Here is a 23,254-nt window from a genome sequence, read left to right as displayed (position 1 = left end):
TAGAATTTGTTATTTGGTACTAACATGTTTTTAAATACTTTTTTGTGGTTTAGATATTTAAAGGTAAATAAACTCCTTGTTTATTGATAGATTAAATTTTAAGACTATACATTTTATAGAATTAATATACACAATTTCCTAAAACTCTTCTCTATATGCACATTATTACTCCTTACTATTATTTTTTAAATTGATGCTGAAATTGATTGACCTTATTTTTTAATTGATTCTGAAATGTTGAAAAAGGGTAAATCTATACTACTTTTCTCCCTTTGAACATCTACAAGCTACCAAAGGAAGTTTATCAAATAAAAAATGAGCAGGAATCTTAATTAATATTCTACATCTAAAATACAAAGTAGAACAATGGAGATTATAATTTTGATAACCACTGAACCGCTCTGTTTTCATGTACATATTCCTACTGATCAAGCATTAATTTTATGCCATTTTCTTGGGAGTGGACCAACCAAGAAATAACCCCCCTGAAAATTATCTTTAGGGCTAGGAGTAATTGATTTTAAAATTTTTTTTGACAATCCCTTCTTCGTGAAGCTTTCCTCTGCTTGACTGCTTGTAATGACAGATCACTCTCTGCTGATTTTACATAAATATTGCTCAAAAATATATAAACTTCATAGAATAATATTATTAGATAAAAATTCAGGTATTTTTGTCACTGTTCTTTGAAGAAAAATTAAGCATATGAATAAAGAATTTAGAAAAGTTATTATTTTAATAGTCCAACTAATCAAATTTAAGCATCCGTCAAACTATACGATTTAGATTTTTGATATTCACAACAATGATCACAGCACAAAAAAATCAAGGATCAAGGACAAGCAGACTTCATTAATAAGTTTTTATAAAAAAAAATCACGAAACTTTTAATGATTATATTTTTGTAGCATGACTGACAGACAGACGGACAAAGTGAATTATGTACTGGATGCTCATTGGTCTATGAAATCTTCACAAAAAAATGTATTCGTCTATCTTAAATAGCAGTCTAGAAATTCTCATTTGCTCTATAGCGTTACAGACTGACTGACGGCCAGACAAATCTAATTATAGAGTGGCTTAAAGTTAAAAAAGCAAATAAGATAAGTGATTTGAAATGTACATAATAGTTCTTTTTGGTCTTAAATATTCATGTAATCTGTATATATTTATTCTATGAAATCTCAGCGAGGCATGATGATATGAGAGTACCTATTGATATTTCAATATCTAGCACTGTAAGTTAGGGTGCCATACTTTTTTTGTTTCCCCATAAAAATTTCAATTTTGAAATTTGAGCCTTTTGGCTATTCTATATCAAGCTGTAACCAACAACCAAACTATTTTGAATTTTTTTTTTGTAATTTCAGCTGTTTCTTACGTGAGTTTAAGGGGGCAACGCTTCGTAGCAAATACGACCCCCAAATATTATTTTAGATTTAATTTTGCTTGTTGCCTATACCTTATTCATGTTTTATACCTTACAAACTCATTAAGTTCTGACTTTAATTAAAAATGATAAAAAAAAATTAGTTTCACCATTTTATATTTGTAAGTATATCTATTTAGGCCTATATATTTATTTATAAAGGGGAATTGAATAATTCTCTTGGAAAAAATCTTGTTATTATTATCTGTTAACGAAACTATTTGGACAAAGGTTATGAGACCATAGGTTTGGCGTTTCTGTTGGCTATAAAATTTAGTACCTGACTTACACTCAATACTAGTTATGATATTTTCAATCACATTTTAGAAAGTAGTAAGATTTTTTCTGTTTGTCGGTTAAGATATCACTAAACACTGAAGAATATTTTAAGGAAGCTTTGCATAAGTCCCGGGATGGTTTTATGCATTTGATTTCTGGATTTAAGTCTTTTAGTCGTTTTATTGTTAAAGTTCTAGTGGTGCATCCATTAATAATTTAAATTTTTATAATACATTTCTAAATCAGTGTATATATGTTAAACATGTATAACATAAACATGGCCTTAAAACTTGGTGTGCCCTTATTCCCACACAGGTTATTGAATCAGCAGAATCGCATATTAACACCACCGCGGAAAAAAACGCTTTCCTGAGATCTCAAGGAGTAAAACAATGGCCGATAAAGTGATGTACAATGTACATCCTCAATGATGTTACACAAAATAACCCTTTCAGTAAATTACAATTTGTGGTTGAAACATTTAGACACTCAACTTAATAAACCAACCAATCAAAATTCAAAGTTGTTAAGCCAATTAATAAAAAAACGTAAATGTAAAACGTTTGGGCGTAGAGTAATAGACAGCCCAATGTGCCCTCCCTCCCTGATAAAGCACCTTCTTCTATTTAATTACTTTTGTGGCTTTTTTGAGTATTTAACATAATGGAGGTATGATTTTATGCGGAAATGAGTACACACCGTAAAACTCTTCTTAGTTTTAAATTTGAAAACGTAAACAAGAAAAAATGCAAAGTTGATAATTTTCCCGTTATAAAAAATCATGTTTTGAGAAGGATTGCTACTCTTTCCGTCTGTTTATCCGTCCGACAGTCAGACAGTATTAAACACTTTATTTCTAACCTATAAAAAAAACTCGCTTGTAATATACTTATGTATTTTATGGTTCCATTGGAATTCAGTCCACACGGGATTCAACCCACGGAATTCAGCCCAGCGGGATTCAACCCAACAGGATTCAGCCCACACGGAATTCAGCCCACACGGGACTCAACCCACGGAATTCAGCCCACACGGGATTCAACCCACGGAATTCAGTCCATACGGGACTCAACCCACGGAATTCAGCCCACACGGGATTCAACCCACGGAATTCAGTCCATTCGGGACTCAACCCACGGAATTCAGTCCATACGGGATTCAACCCATGGAATTCAGTCCACACGGGATTCAGCCCAATATATATATAAAATTAATAGTTTAAAAAATTAATTTTAAAGAAGTTGTATCAACTTTTTTGCTTTTTATTTAAGATAGCTAGCCGGTCCTTTCAGTAAGTAGTAGATGTAAAATTTTTCATAGAATTCAGATATGCAATCGGTTTTTTTGTAGACCTCTTATTTTTTAAGTAATTTAAGTTTTTTAAAAAAATAATTAAGTCGGTTTTAAGGTACTAAAACGCAACAAAATAAAAGAAGAAAATAGCCAGTATAAACAAAAATAGTAAGATCTTTAATTTGACACCTTACTTTTAAAGTTCTGTTGAGTAATTGTTGAAAAAATCTATTTTTTTAACCTCGGTTTAATCAAAACATTAAACCTAAATATTTTCTCATACAGACATAAAAAATATGGGTTCATATATACCATTAGAATGAGAAAAATGATATGAATCCATTGTAAGCAAAATTGAAAAAGTTTAAAAAAATTGTAATAAAAAATAGAAAAAATAAAAAAGTTATTTTAAGAATTGTAACTACTAAACTAGCCAATCACAAATCGCAAAAATTGACGAATCGGGAAGCTTAATCTATAAAATTAACCTATAGAATTGCCAGAAAAAAAGGAGAACGTTCATACAATATATACAATAGATACTACAATAAATATAGTGATATTAAAGAACATGTAAAGAATGAAAAATTATGAACAAATATGCATCAGTCTGTTTATAAACTTCAAAACAATGCAGTTAAAAATACATTATTGTTTCTTGTGTTTAAAAAATATCTGCTACATTGCATTGTCTTTTGTTTAGGTTTTTTTCAGGTTTGGTTTAAGCTAACCCTTTAAAGCCGAAAATTATGATTCTTAAAATAAACTTATTTTTTTTATTATAGTTTTATAAAACTTTTTCAATTTTGCTTAGAATAGATTCGTAATATTTTTCTGATTCTAAAGGTATATATGAACCCATGTTTTTTATGTCTGTTTGAGAAAATATTTAGGTCTAAAGTTTTTATTAAACCGAGGTTAAAAAAATAGATTTTTTCAATAATTACTCAACAGAATTTTAAACGTAAGGTGTCAAATTAAAGATCTTACTATTTTTGTTCATACTGGCCATTTTCTTCTTTTATCTTGTTGCGTTTTAGTACCTTAAAACCGACTTAATTATTTTTTTAAAAAACTTAAATTACTTAAAAAATAAGAGGTCTACAAAAAAAACCGATTGCATATCTGAATTCTATGAAAAATTTTACATCTACTACTTACTGAAAGGACCGGCTAGCTATCTTAAATAAAAAGCAAAAAAGTTGATACAACTTCTTTGAGAACAAAATTTTTAGACAAAAAATTTTTTTTAGGTTTTGAAAAAAGTTAATGAATATTTTTTAAAGAAATTTTCTTATAAAATATGCTTTAAAAAACATAGAGAAAAAAATTATTTTTAAAAATTTTGTTCTCAAATTTGAAAAAAAATATTTTTTAAGACTGAGAATTTTATATATATATTGGGTTGAATCCCGTGTGGACTGAATTCCATGGGTTGAGTCCCGTATGGACTGAATTCCGTGGGTTGAGTCCCGTATGGACTGAATACCGTGGGTTGAGTCACATATGGACTGAATTCCGTGGGTTGAGTCTCGTTTGGGCTGAATACCGTGGGTTGAATCCCGTGTGGGCTGAATACCGTTGGGTTGAATCCCGCTGGGCTGAATTCCGTGGGTTGAATCCCATGTGGGCTGAATTCCAATGGAACCGTATTTTATTATTACATTTAGATTATCTTAATTTTATTATACAAACATGAACAAAATATTCCCTCGTTTCAATATTTTTTTTTATGTTTTTAATTGAATCGAAAAGTTAAATATATGTATAATTTTAAAATCCTTAAAATTTGACGCCTTAATCCTCCCTATATTGAAAAAGTTCAAGACAAAAAGCAGTGTGTCGCTGACAGATAGATTATTCTAATCGGAAAATACATTTCAATATTTCTTGTTAAACTTTCTAGGGTTTCAAATACAAACACAGTGAGGTGTTAACATAATTTTTTGTTGTTGTAAAAGCAAAGCTTTTCTTTGTATTAATTCATTTATGCCGATTCTTGTAACAATTCGGTATAATCGAGAAAAAATTAATTTTTGGTATTGTGTTTATTATGTTAAATTTTATGAGCAATGCATAACGCATCATATTTATAGTAAAGTCTTAAAATGTAAGTTCGTTAATGTTTAATATACAGATTTAAACTATTTGTATATAGAAAACTTCTTATTCTGTTTTTTTTTATTTCATTTTTCTCTAGTTTAAAACTAACTTACGTTAATATGAATCTATAGAGTAGCCGCGATGCTAGAAAAAAACATTCACCATTAAGTACAACCTTATGTTTTTCTTCAAATTTTTACCATAAGAATTATAATAAATCAAAGGTTTTACATATTTTCTACCATAAATGTATGAAACAAAAAAGTATATCCTTACAATCTTACTAATAACCACATGGGAAATGCCGTTTTACCATGTATGTCTGTCTGTCTGTTAGTCTTGACAAGTAATTACACGTAAAAATTTCACAAATCAAATTATTTTTAGCTATTTGGTGTTGCAATTCTCCTCGACATAATTGTCCTTCTTATTTAATCAAGCTAACATTCTTAAAATGACCCTTAATAATATTTGTATAAAAGCAAATATGCTTGATTTTGAAAACGCCAGTAAAAAGTTAAAGCTGTGCTGTAGGTGTCAGTTTCCATATCTTTCTCCTTTACACAGAGAAAACTTTATGGGTCAAAACTATTAAGCATTAATACTAGGGCCGCTACGGATATTTTATTTATTCAAAGAAAAATCCGAAGGCTGTAATCAGTGGCATTCACAAAGATTCACGAAGGGAGAAAAGGAGAAAAACTTTTGCCAATTTAAATTTTAAGGGTGGTGTTACGTTAAATTATTGGGTTATTAACAAATGAAATAGTATATTAGAGCGAAAAGTAGACATTAAATGCAAACAAAAATCAACTAATATAAATTGATACAATAGCTAACTAAGTATCAATTCTTTTTAGAATTTAATTTTAATTAAATCGTAGATCTATATAATTGTGTTGACTAAACGTCCGTCGGTTCCTAAGGATCATTTAGAATTTGCTTACTAATAGTGCCTTAATAACTTTTTTCTTGACCATATGCATACATTTTTTTTTCATCAAAAATGTTATTACTGCACTAATATAAAAAGAACCGTCACAATCCTAACAAAAAATATTGGCAAAAAGTTTAGTAAAAAGGTGGGTATTGTCCCAATCACGAAACAGAAAAGGTTTTATTTTGTGGTAAGATTAATTATTTTTACACATACTTATACTTACTTCTCCCTCCCCCCCCCCCTCATACATATACTTACTTAAAACAGGGTTGGGTTTGCTAAAGAAAAAAAACCCTGGACGACACCCATTAATATAGGGACAGATTTTGGGAGATTTAAATCGATTTGAATCATTATCCCTCTCATACTCTTCAACAAACCAATTAATTTTTAACTTATTTTCAGTCCCAGTAGGACCTAACCTTGCAGGATGCAAGTCCTACGGGGCTCGTCAAAACATCAATTAAGTAAAAAAAAATAATTTAAATGATTTTAAATAAAATATTCTATAAGTATTTGATTTTGAGATTGCTTAGTTTCTTTCTTTAACAATAGAAATACCCTTAAAGCACAGTCACACACACACACATACACACACACTCACAACACACACACCACACCACACAGATATACACACAAACAAATTCTTTACACAATAAGTGCCATTTAGATTTCTTTGTCCTATTGAAGATCCGATGGTAAAGGTAAATTACATCTCTTGCAGTATATGTTTGTTGTACTAAAAAGAAGATTTTAACAGAAAAAAATGTAAAAATACCAAAAAATTGCCAGTTTCTTAGTTAACATTATTAGACTCTAGTCTAGTGATACCGTATAATTTTAATGGAGCTTACCTAAAAAGCGTAGCTCGTCGGTTGCAAGGTAAAAACGCCAAATATTTTTTGGAGGGGGGGGGGGAGATCAGAGTTAAATGATGACGTTTTAGCCTTTTATTTCGGGGGGGGGGGGGGGGGTTAAATAAGGGTTCTTATAGTTTTTGGGGATAGGGTAAACATGTCCTTTTCAGAGATGATGTGCTTATATCAACATATCACTATCATAAAACGTCAATTATTTTAAATTCAGGTGTTGTCTGGAACCTCTGCTTTTCTGGAATGCGTGGCCAACGGAAATCCCCAACCAACTATTAGCTGGCTGAAGGTAGAAATTTTATCATTATTTTAAAGTATTAAATTTTGTTCTCTTATTTGTTATATATATATATTAATTCTTGATGGAATTTGATTCATTGAATACTAAACAAAAGAAAAAAATTCAATTTGTCATTAGGAATTTAAAAACTTCCTCTATGATAATTACAAGTTTATGCTATTTATAAAAGTGTTAAAATTTTATATTTAATGAGTTATGTTTTTTAACAGGATGGAAAAGACCTAGAGACAGGTGCTGGCACGAGGTACTCAAGAATTGGTAACGGGTCCCTGTCCATACCTGTGGTCAGCCTGGAGGATGAGGGCAGCTACATCTGCAGGGCTGAGAACAGCGAAGAGGTCGTGGACTCCAGTATTGAAGTTCAGGTAGACTTTCAGTGATTGTTCTCTCCAACTGTTTGTCTTTCTATCCATTTATCTGTCTGTCAATATGTTTGTCTATCTGTCTCTATCTCTTTCTTTCTCTCTCTCTTTCTCTGTTTAAAAGAAATATTTAACTATTATATTTTTATAGGTCCAAGTTCTGCCATCTTTGTTGCAAAAGCCGCCAAAACAAGTTTCAGCATTTGAGAAAGACGACATTCTGTTGGAGTGTAAAGGAACGGGGCATCCAGAGCCTGTTGTTAAATGGTACAAAAATGGAGATATCATCATTGAAAGTGATTATTTTCAGGTAGACTAATTATTAAACATTTAATCATTAGTTTGGTGAAAATGAACATACTCTAGTTATGAAGTTTTGCAGGGATCTAAAGGGATAAGACATTGGTAGATAAATTGATGTACATCCTCAATAATGATACACAAAATTGCCCCTTCTGTAGATTACAGTTAGTGGTTGAAACGTTTGAACCAATCAATCAAAATTCAATAAAAGTCCCCTACCTCCCTGGAAGTTTTGATAGAAAATAAAAGAACTGTAAAACTTGATTTTAACCTTTCTATTTTTAACCTATATTTTATGAAACTATTGTACTAAACCTGAAGGCTGTTCAATCTTCAGGAAGAAGAAAGATGAGTATGATTTTGTTGACATGATATGTCAGAAATTGGGGAGATCCCCCATATTATCATGAATATGATATCTTCCCCCCCCCTCCCCAAATTTAAAAACTGGTGTCACAAGCTGTAATATTTAGTTGTAAATTTTTAAAAATCTGTCAAAATTTAAGAATATGGTAGTTGAAGAAAATACAATACATTTGGTGCCCTGCAGGGTTTTAAACTTCTAAAGGCAGAAGGTTATACAAAAGACGGGGTTGTGGATGTTATTTTGTGACAAAAAGGATTTTGCCTAGAACTTTTTATCTTTGTCTACAGAATCCTTTTTATTTCTTTTTAGTTTGTTCGCCCTGAAAGGTCTCTGAGTAAAAGTCTGACTTCAAATTCTAAGTTTCCTGTCAAACCTAGTAGATGCGCAGCTACACTATACTTGAGCAGGGATCTAAAGAGATAAGACAATGGCTGATAAATTGATGATCATCCCCAATGATGATACATAAAATTACCCCTCTTTAGATTACAATTTATGGTTGAAACTTTAGGACTCACAACTAATCAAAATAAAATAGAAATCCCTAAAGTTGTTAGGCCAACTAATAAGAAAACGTTATTATAAAACTTATTATTAGAACTATTGTAATAAACAGCCCAACGTTACCTTCCTAGCTCTTTGGGTTACGGATTAGCGTAAAGAAAGTCATTTTTAAAGAATATTCCAGTCTGCTTGACTTAAACCGGTTCTCAGCCATACTGAAAATTTTTGCATATCTATTGTAGATATTTTCTACGAATATTATAATAAAAATCATAAAATTAATACCTGTACCTTAGCTCGGGCCTTCTGCCCCTCGGGGCAAACAAAACTAGGTTTACTCTTATGTTTTTTATATGGCTTAACATGATGCGATAAATAACTATTCCTCCTTAAAGAAATTGTTAGCATCTTAATGCTGCGCTACTTATGCACATCTTGTCCTTGATTAAACCATTCTTACTTTTATCCCAGTACAATGGAACTACATATTTATTTCCTTTCTTATATTTTTCAAACATTTTTACAACAGAAGTGTTTTTGTTGAAAAATGTATTAAAATTTTATGGTTTTCTAAAATACTTTTAAAGATATTTGAAATACATACAAATGTATAAATATGTGTGTAGGTATTAAGATCTCGTAAAGCGCTTGACTGTTTTCTAATAATGGGTAAATAAACCCCTCCCCCTTCTAAGAATTAAAGCCCAGAGATTATCATCAATATCAACCTACAAAAATTTTAACCAAGAAAAATATAGTAGGGTGTTCGGGGGGGACGGGGGGAGTGTTAACCTATCCCACAACCCCCGCCCTCTTTTCTTGAGGCTAAGAATGGAGCCACAAGTGAAAAAATGTAAAAAAAAATATAAAAGTTTTTAAGAAAAAGATATAGATTTGTATCTTTCAATTTCTTTCCTTTTAGTGTATATGAGAACCACTTTTTACTTTACAAAATTATGATGGAAATTTAGAGCTAGAGGAATAGAAGATCAGATAGAAATAATATAATTTTCAGTTCATTAGTTGATTGTTTTTAAAGGCATATTTCTTTAAGAATAGATGAAACTTTGTGAAAATTCTCAAATATCTATTGCCATAAGAGTTAGGTTTACATTTTTTATTATCATGGTCTATATTTATATTCTAATATCGATCGGTTATAGAGTTAAATTTACTCCCTTTATTGTATAGATCAACCCTCTATTTTATATTATCTATTGGTTATAGAGAATTGTTTACTATTTCTGTTTATATTGAGTAAACCTCTATTTTACATTATCTATGGGTTTAGAATAATGTTTACTCTTAATTTGTATTGAGTAGTCCTCTATTTTGTATTATCTATTGGTCATAGAATAATGTTTACTCTTTATTTGTATTGAGTAGTCCTCTATTTTGTATTATCTATTGGTTATAGAATAATGTTTATTCTTTATTTGTATTGAGTAGTCCTCTATTTTGTATTATCTATTGGTTATAGAGTAATGTTTACTCTTTATTTGTATTGAGTAGTCCTCTATTTTTTATTATTTATTGGTTATAGAATAATGTTTACTCTTTATTTGTATTGAGTTGTCCTCTATTTTGTATTATCTACAGCATGACCCTCGAAAAAGTATTTTTAAGCATCTGCAGCCCTTATTTCTCAATGAATTTTAAAAAAATGCTTATGTCCTTGTTCTCCATAGTATTCCACATAAGTAGATATAAAAATATTTTTTTTACCTCCATTAACACCGGAGATTTTTAGAGCTAAAGTTTTGAAAAAGTGACTGAGAAAAAGAATTTTTTTTTGTTTCTCTTATTTTTTGGATGGTTATATTATGTTTTTCTGGCAACTGAATAATGATACACAAAGAAAAACAAGTTAACTAATTATTTCTTTTTTATTCCACCAAAAAATATAAATTTTTAATGGCAAAAAATACTACTGAATGAATTGATTATTTGCAAATTTTAGGTTATTTATTAACCCTTATTTGAGAAAAGGATTAATTATGACAGTTGCTCCGCCTACTTTTCTGACATCTCAATAATTTAATAGTGGGTTAATTAAGCTTTTTAGACAAAAAAATCATTATGTTTTAATTTTATTTTCTTTATAACTTTTTTGTTATTAAAGTTAGGATTGTAAAACAAAAACAATTTTCCTGATATATTCATAAAGATTTATTTGGTTTTTTAATCTTAAACAATTTTGCCTAATAAGTAAGTTTTTCAAAATATCATTAAACTAAAAAGACTCAAAAAATATGTGTAAAAAAATGCTTTTTACTCAAAAACTAAATTTTTTATTTCATTTTTGTATAAAGTTTCTGCTAGTAACAAAAATAAAAGGATTTCTACCTTAATTTTGCTTAATTTTTCCTCAGTCACTTTTTCAAAACTTTAGCTCTAAAAATCTCCGGTGTTAATGGAGGTAAAAAAAATATTTTTATATCTACTTTTGTGGAATACTATGGAGAACAAGGACATATGCATTTTTTTATAATTCATTGAGAAATAAGGGCTGCAGATGCTTAAAAATACTTTTTCGAGGGTCATGCTGTATTGGCTATAGAATAATGTTTACTCTTTATTTGTATTGAGTAGTCCTCTATTTTGTATTATCTATTGGTTTTAGAGTAATGTTTACTCTTTTTATTTGTATTGATTAGTCCTCTATTTTGTATTATCTATTGGTTTTAGAGTAATGTTTACTCTTTATTTGTATTGAGTAGTCCTCTATTTTGTATTATCTATTGGTTATAGAATAATGTTTTCTCTTTATTTGTATTGAGTAGTCCTCTATTTTGTATTATCTATTGGTTATAGAGTAATGTTTACTCTTTTTATTTGTATTGAGTAGTCCTCTATTTTACATTATCTATTGGTTATAGAGTAATGTTTACTCTTTATTTGTATTGAGTAGTCCTCTATTTTGTATTATCTATTGGTTATAGAGTAATGTTTACTCTTTATTTGTATTGAGTAGTCCTCTATTTTGTATTATCTATTGGTTATAGAGTAGTGTTTACTATTTCTGTTTATATTGGGTAACCCTCTATTTTACATTATCTATTGGTTATAGAGTAATGTTTACTCTTTATTTGTATTGAGTAGCCCTCTATTTTGTATTATCTATTGCATTGGTTATAAAGTAATGTTTACTCTTTATTTGTATTGAGTAGTCCTCTATTTTGTATTATCTATTGGTTATAGAGTAATGTTTACTCTTTATTTGTATTGAGTAGTCCTCTATTTTGTATTATCTATTGGTTATAGAGTAATGTTTACTATTTATTTGTATTGAGTAGTCCTCTATTTTGTATTATCTATTGGTTATAGAGTAGTGTTTACTATTTCTGTTTATATTGAGTAGTCCTCTATTTTATCTATTGGTTATAGAGTAATGTTTACTCTTTATTTGTATTGAGTAGTCCTCTATTTTGTATTATCTATTGGTTATAGAGTAATGTTTACTCTTTTTATTTGTATTACACTTTTTTACTATTTGGTGAGGGTTAGCCCTATATGTAGCAGTCAAATTTATAGACAATGTTTTGCTCTCTTAAAAATATATTCAGATTGACATTTTCACTTAATAAAATAGTTAATATGCCTAATAAGACATTAAATTTTGATATAAAATGCTTCATTTTGATTGTAAATTATTGAAATATATGTTTTTTCGTCTTTTAGTGTGCATTTGGTGAGGGGGGGGGGGGGAAGGGTTTAATCCTCAGCTCCCCTCTATTTTTTTGTTTTGAAAATCTGCAAATATTTGGAGAGGAAAGTGATGTAGATTATTTACAAATAGCAATTTAATTGCCATTTAAGAGGGGAAAAATATTTTATTCTCCTCGCCGAATATTGACTTTTTACAATACATGGGAAAAATAATTTGTCAATAAAAATGACGGGAATAATCATTTTTTTTACTGGAATTGTTGATTTTCATAATCCCTTAATCCATATACCAATAATAATGCTGCTCTATAAGTAGAAAATGTCCGTACATCCGTCTGGCAGACATATAGTTTAGATTTTTTCGACATTTTTTTTCCAAATTTGACTGAAGATCTTTTTATGTTATGTATTACTATGCAACAATTTACTGGTTTTTTTACCTTAAATATGATGGAGTTTTGGCTTTGTATCCTCTATAAAAGCTCCATAAGAAAAAGAAGTTTCTGCTATTGTCCTATTCTTGTATACCTATTTATATAAACCCATATCGGGGGAAAAATACTCACAAAAAGTCATATTATAAGTATATTTGTGTAGGCTTTTAAACAAGATTGACAGCATCCATAAAAAATATCCCTGTTGAATCTGACAGTTTTGTGCTTGATCTTGGATGAAACATAATCAGGGCGGAAGAGACACAGGGCTATAAATAACTGGTACCCAAAGTCTCATAATTTTTTTTCTTATTCGTTACCTTAAAAATTATTATTTATTGATTGCTTGGTTAAAATTAGCACTTTTAATCCAATTTTTATTCTTTTTGGTTATCTTCATTGGTAATTTTGTCCTATTGTCTTTTTCTGCGAATTATGAAAATGCTGATATATATGCAATATTTTCTTATATTTCGTGCAAAAATTCTAAAACTTAGCTCTTTAAAAATGTTAACTGTAAAGTAGATGTCCTTAAAAAAACGGCAAATAATAGAAAAGCTTAGATGTCAAAAATTGCATATCCTATATAAATGTTAAGATGCATAATATTATAATTTGATATTTTGATATGCTAATACTGACATACTTGCATTATCTGTAGGGTTAAGGGGATAGGAACATTGGAAATAAATTTGCCTTTTTCTAAATTATTAATAGAGTTATGCAGTCAAAATTTGGAAACTAGCGGCTAGGGCGTCTAGGGGCACTTATATAGGAGGGAGTTGCATTCGCTAACCCAAAGATAAAATTTAAAGAAAAAAAGTAAAAAAATGTTTAGGGTAGGTTTTTTTTCCGGGGGGGGATCATTCCCCCATTTTTAATTTTTTTTATATGTGGTACCCTCCCCTAAGATAATTACAAACTTTTCAAGGAACTATAAGAAGCTACTGTGTAAAGGAGAACCATACCGGTTCAGCGGTTAGCGAGATCCTGTTAGTTGATCATAAGGATAACTATCAGTTATTGTTTCTATAATGTGTATCCCTTTCTTAGAGTTTTGATATGGTTGTAATGTTTTGACTTTATATTACTACATTGTATTATAATATGATTCAAACATACAATCATATCAATGATACAGTTGTCAGAACTGCTTGGCAGTCGTTAGCGTTAGCCGCGATTAAGCCTCAGTAAAATCGTCATATTTTAACTGCTGCCGAAAACAATCCTAAATTACAATTTCTTATATCTTACATTTGATTGCCTACTTTTGTTACGCTACTTATAAACATGATAAGACTTGTTTCGTTTCAATTTGACTTTAAATGCCATTTTTTTAAGGGGTTAGAGGGATGTTACTTAAATACATTAGAAGTAAATAGTAGCCATCGAATTTGCCACGTTGTAGTAAATAAACCGTCCCACTTGCATAAAAAAGCTTCCCGAAATCTAATTCATCCATATCAAAAGAATATTCTTAACATTAATATTTTTTAATTAAAATTAAAATTATAGGGTTTGAAATATTATGCAGCATTAACTGAACTTAAATGCAGTTTCCAAAATTTACTAATAGCAAAATTTGTGGGACCTTAAAATGAATATACATCAACTAGTATGAGAAAAGGGGAAAAATGAAATGGTAGTTTAAATAAAAAGATTGGAAATATATAGGAGGGGAATAATGCAGAAAATAATAGAGTATACTTTGAGTTGTTTCATCAAAGTATTTCTTCTCTAGACCTTTAGTTTTTAATACTATTGACCCATTCATAAGGGACAACCAACTTTTTAATTACAAAACTTTGTTTCTGAGTCCTGCAATGTCTGTTAATCGATGAAGGCATTCCCTCTATTCTTAATTTCACCTCTTCGATTAACAAGATATTAAAACAGTGGCGTGCACAGGGTTTTGTGTGTGGTGCCTTAAAAGGAATAAAAATTTGAAGGCAACCCTACAAAATTAAGGGGTTGTTGTCACCCTCTACAAGCTTATGTATTATGAATGGATAGAACCAAATTATGTATGTTTAAAACATCATTGTCTAATATATGTGAGCATATTATATTTCTATTATGTTTTAATGCATAGCAATGGATGCTTTGATCAGAATTTCACTTTTTGCTATTCTTAATACCAAAAGCTATAAATAGAAAAGTTATTTTTGTAAATGTGTAGTTACTTTATAAATAGGGCATGTCTTTCCAATTTTCACTAAAAGATCTTTAACATAATTGTAGATTATGTTAGTAGTTTGTTGATGGTTTTAAATACACTTAAAAGAATAAAGTAAAAATGTTCTTAAGTAATAAATTGATGTTATTGATAAATTATTGCTTATTACTAAAAGATTACGGATAAGTGCTATATATACTCCCCCTCTCCTCCTTAACAAATATTGAGTTTTTATGCTCAGTAATCAGTTTAATTTGTTAATTTGATTATACAAATGAAACAAAATAATTCCCGGTATCTTGGGATTTGGAAATTTCAGGGGAGGGAATAAACAATGGCGCTTAAATTAATCTACAACTCTTTCTCCCAAACTATTAGTTACCATTGATATCATTTCACATCTGTAAATGATTTTTTTCAGAAAAAGTTTTTTTATTGTCCATTACCATATCTCTCTATCTCTGGATTTTGAAATACACGTATTAAACAATTCTATTATGTAAATAAATGAAGAATAGATGGGTATTTTCATAAACATATACAAAAAAAGTAATTTTTTAATTATATTATTTTTTTAAATCAATTATGATAATATGGTAATATTTTGGATAAAAAGGCATTCAATTTTCAAACTTTAACAAACTAAATTAATGGTATACACAAAGTTTTAAAAATAAATCCTCCACTAATAAATAAATGTCCCTAGTCTCAATAACTGGACAATTAATGAATGTCAATTTGGGTGAAAGATAAATGTAACATATATTTACCTTTCCATAAAAATCTTTCAAAATCAAAAGTTTTGTCAAATAATGATCCTTGTTACTTACTAACTATTTGTTTAAGAGAAATTATGTCTTTATCTGTGTACGTATTTGATTAGGTAATCCATTAATGAATTGGTTCTAGTTTTCAGTCTTACATTCATATATTACTTTTTCGAATCAAAACATACAGATTTACAATAGGGGTAGAAAGGTAGGGGGAAATTAAACCTTTCAGGAGCTGCAAAATTTTTACCATTGTATTTAGGATTAAAAAAACGTTCTGAACTATAAAAGGAGCAGACCAAAAAAAAGTTTTGTGGTGGGTGGGTGCGAACATTTTTAGTACCTTATGTTCGACATTGCTTTTTGCTTTGATTGGTTTTTAATGTTGCATTTTTAAAAAATATTATACATTATTTTCTTTTCTAGTTCGTAAACGGCGACAGTTTGAAGATCCTTGGGTTGGTTAGCTCTGACGCGGGGGTGTACCAGTGCCTGGCTACTAACCCTGTGGGAAGCACACACGCACATACCATTCTTAATATTCAGTCTAAAGGTGAGTTATTAAAATCAATGATCAGGGATTAGACAATGGTCGATGAATTAATGTACATCCCCAAGAATGATTCACAAGATCACCCCGTTTGTAGATTACAATTAGAGGTTGAAACGTTTGGACAAACAATCAAAATTCAAGAAAAGTCCCCAAAGTTGTCAAGACAACGAAAAAGAAAATGATAGAATGAAACTTTGGGGACTAGTGTAATAAACAGCCCAATGTCCCCTCCTTCTATGTATAGAAGGGTTAGATAAGTTAAATGAGGTTAATCAAGCGAGATTTTAGAAATTCAAGTTTTTTTGAATGGGTAAAAACCTGTCGGGAATTTTTCATCGGGCATTGTCCGTTTAATAAAATATTTCGTGATATTAGTAAATTTAGAATGTATCTTTTTTTGTATACAATACATAATTATTGATTATTTTGTGTTTTTTGTTTTATTTTTTTTACGGAGCATTTTTATTGATTTATGGCATGTTTATGTATTTGAGGTTGTTTTTATAATTTTTCAATGTTTAAAAAAATTGCATATTAAACCAGGACTATTATGTAGAGAAATAGCGCATTGGTAATAATTGACATTGTCAATAAATCAATTAATATGACATTTTCTTCAGTGAGTTATTATTCCATATTTTTTAATTTCAAAGTTTTTAAATGAAAACGTAGATTATATATTGATTTGTAACTAACAGATATAGAATATACGTGGATATATTGAAAAGGAAAATTTGTCAAAAATTTAGGATGCTAACATGGATCTCATATTTGACACTTCGTTCATCCAGTAGGGATGATGTAAAGGGAGTGAATGGGGGGTATCGTTATTTTAGCCAGATTATCACTATTAAATCTGAAAATGAAAATCTGATGCAACATCCAAATAAAATCGATTAAACTAACGTCGAGACAAACATTTGGACAAAACTAATCAAGGAATAGCTTTTCCGGTATCTTTAATTGATTATGTTTTTTTCGGGGGATGGGGGGATTAGACATTTACAAATTAGGGGCGTGGCTAACATTTTATTAAAGGGAGTCATAAAATCAGATAACTGGGGTAACAGAGACAGCAATTAAGAAAAATAAAATTGGTAAGAGAAATAAGTTACCAATTATTTATGAATTTTTTTTAAGGTAAAAAGACATGATTGATTGGAACTTTATGTCAACACAAGCGGATACGCCTCTAGAAGCCTCTAAAGTGGAAGGGGGGGGGTTGACGTGTCGATCCTCCCCACTAGGTTTTAAAAAGGAAAAAAAAATTATGAGGTCATTTTTTCTAGACCTATAAAAAATTGTTATTGTAAAGGAGAACCATATCGGTTAAGTGGATAGTAAGATCCTTCGGTACACACAGACAGACATCCTGTAACTTTTACATGAGGATAATGATTTGCAGTCAAAAGGTCAATTTGGATTTCTAACTTTTATCTATTTTTCATAACATTTATACCAAATGTTTTAAACATCACTCTAATGGTAGATGAGATAGCATGACTTTAAAGGAAATTTCAATTCGACTTTTTACTTATTTTTAATCATTCTTTTTAAAATACTAGTTGTATCCCCACCTATCAATTTTTCTATTGGATTGGGAGGGAGCGTCTTTTATTAGAACAAAATGGGTCCAGTGGTTGCTAAGATCTTTTGTTTAAACCTGACATACTAACGAATAGACAGACAGACAAATAAAATTCTACTTTGTACTAATTGGCATGATATAAAAGTGAACCTAAACTTGTTGTACTAATCTTGCTGGTTAAGATCCCTAGAAATAATTCATGTTTGATGGGGTGTTATCAGGGATACAGGGATAATGTCAATGGCAGAGAAAAATCATATCATACCCTCTTTTCTAAAATATTATGTTAATGGACTATCAATTAATTTTCCCCTTGTACATTTATATGAAAATTTTTGCTTTTAGTATTTTTAAATTATCCTAGAGATGTTAATTAATTTAGTTAACCTAGTCCTTTTTATCCCTGGCAGTGGTATCTTTTATAAATAATTTATTTTTGATGGGCAGAGCTCCTACTTTTCCCTCTTTTTGACCATGTGGGAATCATTGCACAATGGATTAAAATGTGGTAAAAAATCTTACTTATAAATCAATTATTAATTAAAGTATCTCCTAATTTGTTGGGGTAGTTTCAAATCAATAAAGATTGCTAAGAATTTAATGAGATAATATACAAATATTTTTCATTGTAGGTGTTAATTGATTAATATTATCAAGGGGGGGGAAGTTTTGACACATTTGCGTAAACAGGGAGTATGGGCTTTATCTTTGGACTGAGAGTATAGGTTATTAGGGATAAAATCATTCTTATATGATGAATTTTCCCAAGTTTTAAGATTTTTTGGATAGGCCTCCAGGTTCCGGAGCTCCAGGCCTCCAGGTCCTCTCTGTACAGGTAAAAATGAAAAAAAAAATTTTTTTTTGAAGAGTTAGAAGTCAACTTATGAAACAAAATATGCGTTTTTTTCTTCAAATATGTGAATAACATTCAAAAATATGCATATTTTGTTTCATAGGTAGGTTAAACCTTTATAGTACAAAATTACTGAAGTGGTCTGTTGACAAAAAAAATAATAGTTTAAATTTTGACATTCAGGAAAATTGGACAAGTTTGTCATTTCAAGTGGTGATGCATTATTTTTATTTTCTGGTTCTTTTCAAACTAAAAGTATCACTATCACGGAAGTAAGGGATAGGGCACTGAAAGATTAATAATGATTACAGTATATGTCAGTTCTGTGAAATTTTAGCTTTTATAGTTTCTTAATTTTGAAGGCAAAACATGTTTTCTGGCATTGTCCCTCCCCTCCAAGAAAATTATTTATTTAAAAAATATTAAGTGAAGTGGTTTCCTAAAATTACATATTAACAAGGATAATTAGGTAGATATGTTGCACAGCAGGAAATATAGATAAATATTAAGCAGTAATGCTTTAAAATTAAATGACAAATTTTATATTTATATTTTTTACAATTTTTTTTTGATTAATAGCTAATTAAATTGGACATTTTAACTAGATAGTTGAGTTAGCGTAAAGCAATTTATGTAAAAATGTTAAGAATTTGAAAAAAGTACATAATATTTACTGGACTTTATTTGACACATATAATGCAACTGTGCTAAAAGCAGCATAATGTATAAAAGCTACGCTAATAAAAGCTAATAAAGTTTGGATACCAACAATTGGCTGAAATATCCACCCTAAAGTATCATAAGAAAACTTTTAGTAGATTACAAACATTTATATTACCGCAGCTACTCTACTAATTGGGTATGTCTGGACATACGTCGTATGCTTCGAAACTTAAATTACACATATAAAGTATTATGCTTATTAATCAATTAATTATTGATAAAAATTTAGTACAATTATAATTAATTAATATAGCTGCGCTACGTATTGGCATAATTTTTCTTGTTAGCTCTTTCCCTCATGGGTATAATACACAGACAAAATGTATTTTTACTTATGGTTGAAAAATAAAGATCGATTAAAAAAAGATATCTAACCGTTTGTTTGTCTAGTCATACGAATGAAGTTATGATCACCATTATTTCTTAAAACTATTGAAGGTGGAGAATCATCACCCTTCTATGGGCGAACCCAATCGAAAAAAAAACTTATAATAAACTTAATATATACTTTGCTTACAACAGTTAGGGAGTTGAATCCATTTTTATAGAAGCAGAAATATAATCTATGATTATGGTTTGGACCCTCTAAAACTGTAATCTACCTTTCCACTTTCCCCTCTCTTTATGAAGATATCTTCAACGCCGATACGATTTTTGAAATGTAAGATTCTACTTTCCCTTATCTTGGTGAAGATATCTTCAACGCCGATACGATTTTTGAAATGTAAGATTCCACTTTCCCCTATCTTGGTGAAGATATCTTCAACACCGATACGATTTTTGAAATTTAAGATATCTTCACCAAGAGAGACAAAAGTGGAATCTTATATTTCAAAAATCGTATCGGCGTTGAAGATATCTTCACCAAGAGAGGGGAAAGTGGAAGGGTAGATTACAGTTTAAGAGGGTCCAAACCATAATCATAGATTATATTTCTGCTTCTATAAAAATGGATTCAACTCCCTAACTGTACAAGGGAATTTGTATAATTGCAAAGACTTCATCATTTTAAAACTGTAAACATTAATCCTTGGATTTTTTGTAAGAAAATTGTAGAAGATTATTTTATGGGGAAAATGGGGAGAGGAGGGCGGTCAGTTGGTAAGAATAGAAGAATAATGAGTCAATAGAATAGTAACCATTCAAAACAGTCAATCTGATAAGTTATATTTTAGCTAAAATAGACAAATACTCATTTTAGCGTCTATTTAAATAATTTTCTTCAACATACAAAGACGCAACAACATATACTTATAAATTGCGGATAAATTTACAATATTAATATTAAATAACCTCTTACATGATTAAAATTTATAGATAAATACCATGCTTTTAAATTTATTGCTAAGAGGTTGGGATCAAAATAGAATTTTAAACATTCTGAAACAAGAATCAATGGGCAATTGGAGCGAAGCTTTTAGAAATTTTGTAAAGCTTTCTTTATAGTTGTTTAAAATCCTTTACAGGGAAGCTTCTTATATCATATTTTCCCCCTTTTTTTCAAATTTAAAGCATAACTAAGGTTTGAAGAAAAAGAAAAAGCCAATTTTAGGTGTTTAGCCTCTATTATTTATGTTTCGCATACCTAATTATGAATGATTACATGAAAGATAAAACACACAAATTCAAAGTAAGTAGTAAAAATGACAGAAAGGTGGACTTATAGAAAATCTTTTGACTGAAAATAAAGTAATTTTATAAAAAGGGCGGTTAGAGAATTTTAAACATTTATAAAAGCTAAAATACTGGATTTAGAATCGCAGCCAATTTTGAATTTCAAGATTAACAAAAGCGCAGAGCAAAAAAATACAAGTAACAGTATTTTCGGATTTAAAGTTTACTGTTGGTGTTACTATTGCTACGCTACTTATGAAAAAAAATATTATGTTTTTATAGAAACATCGTAATGTTTATATAGTAGGGGGGGGGGGGGGGGGCTAACCCCTGCTTTGTATTATCTTAATGAGACATAAAAACTATTATATCACAACATTACAACATGCTATAATGAACATCAAAACATTACAAAATAAAAATATATTTAGTGCTTCTTAAAAGTGTATTAAAATATAAAAGAAAAGCCTAAAAAATGAAATAGTGTAAAATATATATCTAAAAGTTATATAAGGGGGGGGGGGGAAGTTTTGACACATTTGCGTAAACAGGGAGTATAGGCTTTATCTTTGGACTAAAAGGATAGGTTATTAGGGATAAAATCATTCTTATATGATGCATTTTCCCAAGTTTTAAGATTTTTTGGATAGGCCTCCAGGTTCCGGAGCTCCAGGCCTCCAGGTCCTCTCTGTACAGGTAAAAATTAAAAAAATAATTTTTTTTTGAAGAGTTAGAAGTCAACCTATGAAACAAAATATGCATATTTTTGAATGTTATTCACATATTTGAAGAAAAAAACGCATATTTTGTTTCATAAGTTGACTTCTAACTCTTCAAAAAAAAATTTTTTTTTTCATTTTTACCTGTACAGAGAGGACCTGGAGGCCTGGAGCTCCGGAACCTGGAGGCCTATCCAAAAAATCTTAAAACTTGGGAAAATGCATCATATAAGAATGATTTTATCCCTAATAACCTATCCTTTTAGTCCAAAGATAAAGCCTATACTCCCTGTTTACGCAAATGTGTCAAAACTTCCCCCCCCCCCCTTATATAACTTTTAGATATATATTTTACACTATTTCATTTTTTAGGCTTTTCTTTTATATTTTAATACACTTTTAAGAAGCACTAAATATATTTTTATTTTGTAATGTTTTGATGTTCATTATAGCATGTTGTAATGTTGTGATATAATAGTTTTTATGTCTCATTAAGATAATACAAAGCAGGGGTTAGCCCCCCCCCCCCCCCTACTATATAAACATTACGATGTTTCTATAAAAACATAATATTTTTTTTCATAAGTAGCGTAGCAATAGTAACACCAACAGTAAACTTTAAATCCGAAAATACTGTTACTTGTATTTTTTTGCTCTGCGCTTTTGTTAATCTTGAAATTCAAAATTGGCTGCGATTCTAAATCCAGTATTTTAGCTTTTATAAATGTTTAAAATTCTCTAACCGCCCTTTTTATAAAATTACTTTATTTTCAGTCAAAAGATTTTTTATAAGTCCACCTTTCTGTCATTTTTACTACTTACTTTGAATTTGTGTGTTTTATCTTTCATGTAATCATTCATAATTAGGTATGCGAAACATAAATAATAGAGGCTAAACACCTAAAATTGGCTTTTTCTTTTTCTTCAAACCTTAGTTATGCTTTAAATTTGAAAAAAAGGGGGAAAATATGATATAAGAAGCTTCCCTGTAAAGGATTTTAAACAACTATAAAGAAAGCTTTACAAAATTTCTAAAAGCTTCGCTCCAATTGCCCATTGATTCTTGTTTCAGAATGTTTAAAATTCTATTTTGATCCCAACCTCTTAGCAATAAATTTAAAAGCATGGTATTTATCTATAAATTTTAATCATGTAAGAGGTTATTTAATATTAATATTGTAAATTTATCCGCAATTTATAAGTATATGTTGTTGCGTCTTTGTATGTTGAAGAAAATTATTTAAATAGACGCTAAAATGAGTATTTGTCTATTTTAGCTAAAATATAACTTATCAGATTGACTGTTTTGAATGGTTACTATTCTATTGACTCATTATTCTTCTATTCTTACCAACTGACCGCCCTCCTCTCCCCATTTTCCCCATAAAATAATCTTCTACAA

At 29.6% G+C, this 23,254-nt stretch overlaps 1 protein-coding gene across 3 annotated transcripts in view; it reads left to right on the top strand.

Annotated features, from left to right (window-relative positions):
- The window catches only part of fra (neogenin protein frazzled), a 180,336-nt gene that overhangs the window by 93,161 nt on the left and 63,921 nt on the right, over positions 1-23,254 (top strand). For all 3 annotated transcript variants that reach the window (XM_080173991.1, XM_080173992.1, XM_080173990.1), the window contains exons 8-11: positions 7,131-7,205; positions 7,427-7,582; positions 7,731-7,889; positions 16,229-16,355. In XM_080173991.1, the coding sequence (XP_080030117.1) occupies positions 7,131-7,205; positions 7,427-7,582; positions 7,731-7,889; positions 16,229-16,355 (517 nt within the window). The remainder of the gene's footprint in view (positions 1-7,130; positions 7,206-7,426; positions 7,583-7,730; positions 7,890-16,228; positions 16,356-23,254) is intronic.

The sequence above is a fragment of the Acartia tonsa genome, chromosome 10, assembly GCF_053477335.1.
Source record: "Acartia tonsa isolate MP-2025a chromosome 10, ASM5347733v1, whole genome shotgun sequence".
Classification (NCBI taxonomy): domain Eukaryota; kingdom Metazoa; phylum Arthropoda; class Copepoda; order Calanoida; family Acartiidae; genus Acartia; species Acartia tonsa.
Note: the sequence above shows the minus strand (reverse complement) of the source record. Positions and strands in the feature narration are given on the sequence as shown.